At 37.7% G+C, this 8227-nt stretch overlaps 1 protein-coding gene across 1 annotated transcript in view; it reads right to left on the minus strand.

Moving 5' to 3' along the window:
• Nucleotides 1–7023, minus strand: part of hsd17b4 (hydroxysteroid (17-beta) dehydrogenase 4) — a 23391-nt gene extending 16368 nt beyond the window's left edge. Inside the window, exons 1-8 of the mRNA XM_032516140.1 lie at nt 6855–7023; nt 6279–6332; nt 5047–5154; nt 3862–3921; nt 3706–3727; nt 3499–3545; nt 3084–3168; nt 479–666 (exon numbers count right to left, since the gene is read on the minus strand). Coding sequence (XP_032372031.1) covers nt 479–666; nt 3084–3168; nt 3499–3545; nt 3706–3727; nt 3862–3921; nt 5047–5154; nt 6279–6332; nt 6855–6906 — 616 coding nt within the window. The 5' untranslated portion in view covers nt 6907–7023. The remainder of the gene's footprint in view (nt 1–478; nt 667–3083; nt 3169–3498; nt 3546–3705; nt 3728–3861; nt 3922–5046; nt 5155–6278; nt 6333–6854) is intronic.
• Between the last annotated feature and the right edge of the window lie 1204 nt (nt 7024–8227).

The raw sequence follows: 8227 nt of genomic DNA on the forward strand, positions 1-8227 counted from the left end.
TTTTAAGACTGACTAGTTGTCATTTTGAAGGTTGTTATTTTAGTTTTTGTTATACTGTTCACATGACAAAAAGTATCCCATGTTACGAGCTATTCAGAGCTATATTTCAGTAAAAAGAAGAAGGCCAGAGCTACTTGTTTAAATCCAGGGCTGACGTATTAAAACTTTTAAAGCACTTACAGGGTGCATGGTTTCATCATGGCTGTTGGAAAAACCAAAGTTCTTGAATATTAGATGACAAATTTGCATGTCAAACGGGAGTGCTGTTGCCTCAAATTTTGTAAATCAACATTACATGGGCATTACATTATGCAGTTGCTCCGAAAAAGAAAAGAAAAAAAAGCTGTGGTAAAAAGCCATTTGTCTATTTTGGCCTGTCCAAAAAAAAGGTTGCATATGTGAGTGTGAAACACCACAGAATGCATTATACAGACCAATTGCATGCAATCGTGTATAGTGTTTAAATTGTTGTGCTTACCTGGGGGCATGACAGTCTCTGTGAGGCGTGACCCAGCAACAGGAGCAATAGTGTTGCAGTGGATGTTGTACTTGCGTCCCTCAATGGCCAAAGTATTTGCCAGACCCAACATTCCCAGCTTGGCAGCGCTGTAGTTGGCCTGGCCGAAGTTACCATAGATGCCTGCAGCTGAAGCCGTCATGATGATTCTATCCACAGACAACCCAAGGAAACAAGGAATGGGAGACAAAGACATCTCACACACATAATCTCACAAAGTGGTACACACTTTTCATGCATCATAAACACCATATGAACACACATATGTAGGCATCTAGTCATGTAATGCTAGCCCATTCACACACACAATGATTTATTGCAGATACAGAAGTGCACACTAATTTCCTTGAAGATATTACTTGAACAGCTGTGAGTGCTGGCTACATGCAGAAATAAACGTACATATGTACAGCAGACAGTCTTGTACATTCAATTTGGCTAGTAATCTCGTTCTGGAGAGTTCACTTCAGTCAGTCGAAATTAATAAGGTTAAGCACTAATGCCACAATAACTGTAGGAAACATCAGAAACACGCTGTCTCACTGGTCACAAGAAAGCAGTGATATACCGTATATCATAGCACACTCGTACACTGTGTACTACAACCAGAGGATTGAGTCAATTACTGGGGAACACTTTCAGTGTTATTACAAAAACACATATGATAAAATGTTGCTATGTAGAAGAGCAACCACAAACATATCTATAAGCATATCTTTTACGCATTGGCCATAGGCCTGCACGATTCAGGGAAAAATATGAATCACAATTTTTAAGCTTAGAATTGAAATCACGAATCTCTGCCATGATTTTTTTCTCACGAAGTGTAATGTTTATTGCACACATGAACCATGACAAAACAAAACAAATTGGCAGTACCAAAGATAGATTTTTTTTGGCACCTATAGCACATTGCACCACCTATAGCACATTGCACCACCTATAGCACATTGCACCACCTATAGCACATTGCACCACCTATTGCACATCCCCACAAGCCTGTAAACATAGAGGCTTCAATGTACAGAAGGGAGAGCATTACAGCGCTTTAAAACCTATTTTATACAGTCTATGTTTAAAACTCACGGCTCATGAAATTAAATGGGAATTGAAGTCATTAAAAAATGTGTGTGTGTGTGTATATTTATATCTAAAAATAAAAAATTATTTAAAACATTTAAAATATTTTATTAAATCGTGAACAAGGTGAATTGAGATTGTGATTTAATAACAACTAATCATGCAGACCTACTAGGGCACCTAATACAAAGTATACTCATGTCTGTGTGTTGCTCCATGCTTATTCATAACATGGCTTCTGTTCTGTCTTGACATGAACCTTTCTACTTTCCATTTCTTTCTGTTGTTGTATTACCTTTATAGACACAATTACATTTGCTTAGGTTCACTGCACACAAAAATTAAATTCCAAACCCATAGGACATTAGAAAAAAAATACACATAATTCTGAAATTATCATGAATAGTTGAGAATATTTTTACATCAACAACCTGATATAAAACCAACTGCATTATTTGCAACTGTTTTCTACTCTACTCAATAACACACACTTGTCAAGGGCATCTGCTACCTGGAGTAACATTGGAGCAAAGCTTGTTGTGTGACCTTCTTCCGCAAATTATTATTCAAAACACGCAAACCTCAATAGGCCTTTTTCAGAGCACACATTTTTACATGTCATAGCAGGAAAAACTGCTAAAAAAGTTTTTCAGTTCAGATCTAGAATGTTAATCTCCATTGTTAATGTTATTAGTTGCACCCGTGTTTGGCAGGTCAAGATGTCTAACATAAGCAACTGATTTACCCTAAAAACATGATCAATACATATCTGCACACATCTTCACTGCTTCAAGTCAGTATTAATTATCCACTGAAAGTTTCACTGAACTCAAAAGGCTTCTCCAGAGGTAAAGAATCTAGGCTGAGGAGCAAAACACTTTCTACTCTACATCTTCAGGTGGATATTGGAATTTTTATGCTGAGAATGCTCAGAATGCTCAGAATAAGATGAGCCTGCACAGAGATCTTCGAGGTTTGTTGTGGAGTCATTGAGTTGAATAGTACTCAAATTGTTCAGAGATTAACCTGCAGTGCTTCATAACTAAGCTAAGTGATTTCCTTCATTCTTTGGTGATATACATATTCAAATCAAATTTTCTGTATGGGTTTCTTATTAGTCTGCAGATTTTTTCATTGCACACCATGAAACCAATGGAGCTAGATACATTAAGAGGGAATCAAGTGTCTAGAGTCAAAATAAGCAACAACGTGATGGCAGACATGTATTATTTTACTCATTGCCTAAAGTGCATATCCTCAAGAACCCGCTGAAAGTGGGGCACATAAAAAACATTTTGAGTATTTTTGGTACTTTAGCTGACGTCTGGGTCATGCTGACATCCTCTTGATTACAGTTTAGCAGTGGACTGTCTGTGCTGAGGATACTCTAACTTTGTTGGATCTACAATAAAAAAATATGCCCACCCACATAATAAGAGCACAGCCTTTAGCCACCGCAACAGCTGTTAGTAGCAACGCTCCTTACCTGCCAAACTTTTGGTTTTTCATGTGGTTCCAAGCAGCTCGAGTCACCAAGAAAGAGCCCCTCAAGTGAACTCTTTGAATCAGGTCTGAAATAGACAGTAAGAGGAATGACGCACTAAATATTAATTCACAACACTCATTACACACTTCTGTTATTTCACATTAAAACATTGTGGCTCTGATCCAGATACAGTCAATTCCTACACTCCCACACAGATAATCTGTTTTAAGTAACATACAGTACATATACAACAAACTCAAGCTAAAGAAAATGCATTCTGCTATCTATAGCATAGCGGCACGGCTTGATTATTAGTCGGCCAAACAAAAGGAAAAGTGATGATATGGGATTACACCATATCAGAATGAGTTAATGAGAGTAACGTTTATGTAAAGAACTAAAATAATGTAATTACCCCAGTCCAAATCACTAGTCCTCGCAAATGATCGGTCACGAAGGATCCTGGAAAAAGAATAGCAGGACTGGGTTTAAGTCTTTTCGGTTTATGTGACAAAATATAAGGTTCTCTTTAACATGATTATAGTGACCCACGTAAATATTGTAACTACACTCAAATAGTCACTCTAAAAACAAGTTTGGGATTAGACATAAAATGACTTACCCCGCATTGTTTACAAGAACATCTGGACAAAAAGGTAATTTACCAGATTTAGGTTAAAATAGCAAAAACAACATTACAAACAATTATTTAATTGAGATCAAATAATGATGTAATACTGAAGTATCAACTCTGATGCCATACAAAGACACTACTCACCTATTCTTCCGAATGCATCCAGTGCTGATTGGATCAACTTTTCTCCATCTTCTACAGAATCTGTACATGCACAACAGAAAATGTCATGAAAAATGTTTGACATGTTTGATGACATGTTTGATTAGACAAGTGATGAATCTTAAATTATTTTTCATCTCTGAAGACGGTATCTATGTGTTGTTTTTGTTTGTTTGGCTTACGTTATAGATCTTATTGTAGGCTGCATTGTTACTGGTTGCTATTTGGTGTATAGATAGAAATTATGTACAGAGTTGGTGTTACAATAATATAACTGACGAGAGAGAGGCTTATAAGAAAGTTTTATTATTTACTAGAGAAAGTTTTCTTCAACACTGGCTAACAGCTTAAATGGTGAGTAGGGTTTTCCCTGCCTATCTAACTTAAAGGTGGGACACATTTGTCTTATTTACCGCCGCCCTGGTTAAAAATGTTGACACATTAAGCAAGCGATGAATTGGGAATTGTGAAAGGCAAACAAATATGTGTTTGTCACAGGGCAGTGATTTGCACGTGCCACAAGCTAAATGTGGGTGATAAGGAGTCGGGCTTTGCTTTGTTTTTTCCTTGTCGCGGTGACTAGCACGTCTGGGTGATGCCGTTAAATGTGTGTTAGCATGTTCATTGTGTTTCACATCACATCCCTTATGTGAAAGTAAACAGCCATAGCTGGCTCATGAACAAGCCTGATGGAATGTTGAGTGTTATTTGCAAAAAAAAACACAATCCCTCACATCGAGTTAATTTCGTAGAGCTTGTGCGCCTGGGTGGCTCACCTGGGGGAGCGGGCACCCATGTGCCGGGGCTCGGCCCTCGACGAAGCGGCTCAGGGTTTGGGTCTTAACTGCGGCCATTTTCTGCATGTCTTCCACCCCCCCCCCCTTTCCTGTCTACAGCTATCATGTCTATTAAAAAGGCTAAAATGCCCAAAGATTATCTTTAGAAAACTCCTGTGTACACCATGCATGCCACGCAAAATTTCTAGCCTGTGCATCTTTGTCTCAAATAATCTAGGAAAAACGCTGAGTGAGCCGAGTGTTGTTTTTGAGTCTACCATTACATAAGCTAATACTACAAGGTAAGCAAGAGACAGATAACAGATTGAGATAAGGATGTATGAGAGGAGAGAAGAGAAAAGAAGATTTAAGACAAGTCCAAACTTCTTACCATAGTTTGCCACGGCCTTGCCTCCCTTCGCTCTTATCTCCTCCACCACGTTATCAGCAGCTGCAGAACTCTTTCCACCCCCTTTAGTGTCAGCCCCAAGGTCATTCACTTTATTGCAACAAGAAGAAAAAGATTAGCAATAATGGGGTGAGTTCTGCAATTCTCCAGAAGTGATTAGGTTAGGAGAAGAGTGTAGTTAAGCTGATTCCTAGTCAGAGTTCTATGGCAAGTTCAGTCCAGGCAGCAGGGAAAGCTATTATTTTGGGGAGGGCAAATGTTTATGCCAACATATGCCACTGTGTAGTCTAAAAAGAAACATAACTACTGTGACAGTCATGCAATGCACACTTTATTACATTACTCATTTTGAGGTATAGTTTATCTCCTAAAACACTTAAATCTAACAATGCACCAATTTGACCTCTTCTATCTTGATAAAGTTTTTAACTCAGGGTATCTCTGCTGATACTTACCAATTGCTGATTACCCCCCCCCCTTCTTTTATAGCTGTATAACTTACAGCGTGAAATTTGCTACTTTTTTTAAAGTCAATGAACATGACACCAAGGATTGCTGTGACACTAAAAACTAAGTTTGCTTCCCACCGCGATTGAATGAATGCAACTGGCAACAGAAACAGCTTATTGTCATAATGACATTGAATTTACTTTGAGACACTTTACTTTATTTACATGTGGATCGGTCGTGTGAAGGTTGATACCCATTTAGGATCGCTATCTGTGCTACGTCTGGTGTATCGGGGCGGTGGACCCCAACTGAAATCAAAACCAGGACGCCTCTACATGTACAGTGATCTCTGGCATTGAGCCATGCAGGTGCAAGAATCTGCAGATTTTTACTCATGCTTCCATGTCACATACAGTTAGACTGCTGCTGCATTTCTGTATACTGTATGAAGTCAGTAGCAAGTGCTAAAGCAACTTATGAATAAAGATATTAATGACATTGCTAAAATAAAAAATAAAAGGATATTTGATTAATGACACACAAAAGTGATGTTCCAGTCACTAAAAACTCAAAGAAAACATCTTGATGGACCAAATGCCAACAAGTACGCAGACAAGACTGCTTCTAAATGGCAAAAAAAAGAAAACATAATCATTTTTAGCAGGCTAGTAAATAGGATCAATGCGTGGTTCCACAGTATATTACCCACAATATCTGTTCTAAAAAGAAGTATAAGAGGCTTTCAATGAAGATCCTTTATTTACCTACAACTGAGGCTCCTCTTTCGGCAAACGCTAATGCATATTCCCTGCCAAGGCCTGCGGAAAGAAAGACAGTAAAATGCCAAAACATATTTTTACAGAGTACACCCCCATCCTCAATCACTGCTGAGCTGTTGTTGCTGTATGTGCCCTTTCACACACTTGCACTGGCATTGCGTTGCATGTACTTTGCTCCCTGTGTTCCTCACAAAAAAGATTAAATAATAAGTAGCCTATGTTGCTAGTCAAATGAATGCAGTACAAGTTCTAAATGAGTACAAATGCATGTGTTAAAGGTAGGGACACTGGTCTAAAATTGTTTATCTTTACCTTTTTCGCCAGTGTTAGCAGTTAGCAAGATGTCGATTTTAACTGCTGGGCAGCTAATACCACAGAAATAAAGACTCAGGCACAAGCTGTCTTAATAATTTGGCTCACATAGCTACATAATACTAAAGTCTCCGCCAATAGCAGGTTTGCGTTCGTAGCTAACGTTACAAAACCTGTTAGAGCACAGTACAGTTAACAGCAATGCAGTCTAGTTAACGTTCAGTTATGTTTGAACGGCGATTTAGTTACCTCCTCCAGCGCCGGTGACAAGCACCACTCTTCCCTCGAATGACAAAGACATCCCTGTGAGTTAATTAATTTCTTTCTGAAAATTAACAGCACAGTGGCTACAAGCGCAACACAATTGTCAGAGACAGCAGGGTGAGGGTGAACTTTGACAACTTCCACTTCCGCAATTACGAGGGGGCAGGCTCACACGTGACCAATCAGAAACCAGGATTCTATTTTCTTGTTTTCACTTCTGTTGATTTTGCACATGCAGTATACTTTGCTATTATAGTTTAGTACTTAAGAAATCAGTTTATTTATGTTAACTGAAAAAATCCCATTGACTCTTTTGTGAGCTTTCATCATGAACAAACAACAAATGTAAAAGAAAATGTAAAAAGAAAAGAAAATAAATGAATTAGACCTTATTATAACACTTTTACCATCTTTGCAACAAGATTAGGAAATAATTCCATAAATGGTGACGGTGACCGTGATGATGATGATATTGATTGAGGTGAAAGTGGTGGTGATGATTATTGCAAGTGTAGTTTCCAATTTGCCCGTAACATAATAAACTAATTATGAGGTATTAAAATATAAAGGTCAACTTGATATTTATTTTAGGTGCTTTAATATAACAAATAGGCCCACCTACATGTAGACGTCAGTACTGGTTTACACAAGTGTTTGACTAAACTTATATTTGTTATCTTAGACTTTTTATATTTTCACTCTTTATATTTAGTTTTGCCTTGTCTTATACTATGTTTGATTCATTATGGCTTTTAGTACTACGTTTGGTTGTTTCCTGTTTTTTTCTTGCTTGTGTAGGGCTATGCATAACTCCCATTTTGTTTGTTTTACCCAGATGTTTTAAACACCTATGCATTCAAGTCTGTATTTTATAATAATATTGTCATTGACCTTTTGCATTTATATGTTTATATTCTCAATCACTTTGTAACCTTAGTTTGCAAAAGTGAATGGAGTTTAGTGGAGTAGCCTACAGTTCTTTAGACTACCCTTTGGTGAATGAACCTTGTTTAAAAAGTATTCGTTCATTCTTCAGGATAATATTGTGTTAAAATATTTCACATTTAAAATCAGTTAGCACGTTCTTGTCATTACTGACAGGGTTTTTGGGGTTTTGTTATTGACATGTTTTTGAGTAAACTTTATTTAAGCATCATCCAGGCTGGGAGAGGAGCAGTGGTAGTTATCATTCATTGGTAAAGACATTATTACAAGTAGTGGGGATGGAAGTAAGTTATTTCAACGCATAAAAATACAACTGTTTAGGTCTTGATTCTAATAGGCTAACTAAGACCTACTCAACCTAACAGTGCAGAGAGAGAGAGAGAGAGAGAGAGAGAGAGAGAGAGAGAGAGAGA

This window comes from Etheostoma spectabile, chromosome 5, assembly GCF_008692095.1.
Source record: "Etheostoma spectabile isolate EspeVRDwgs_2016 chromosome 5, UIUC_Espe_1.0, whole genome shotgun sequence".
Classification (NCBI taxonomy): domain Eukaryota; kingdom Metazoa; phylum Chordata; class Actinopteri; order Perciformes; family Percidae; genus Etheostoma; species Etheostoma spectabile.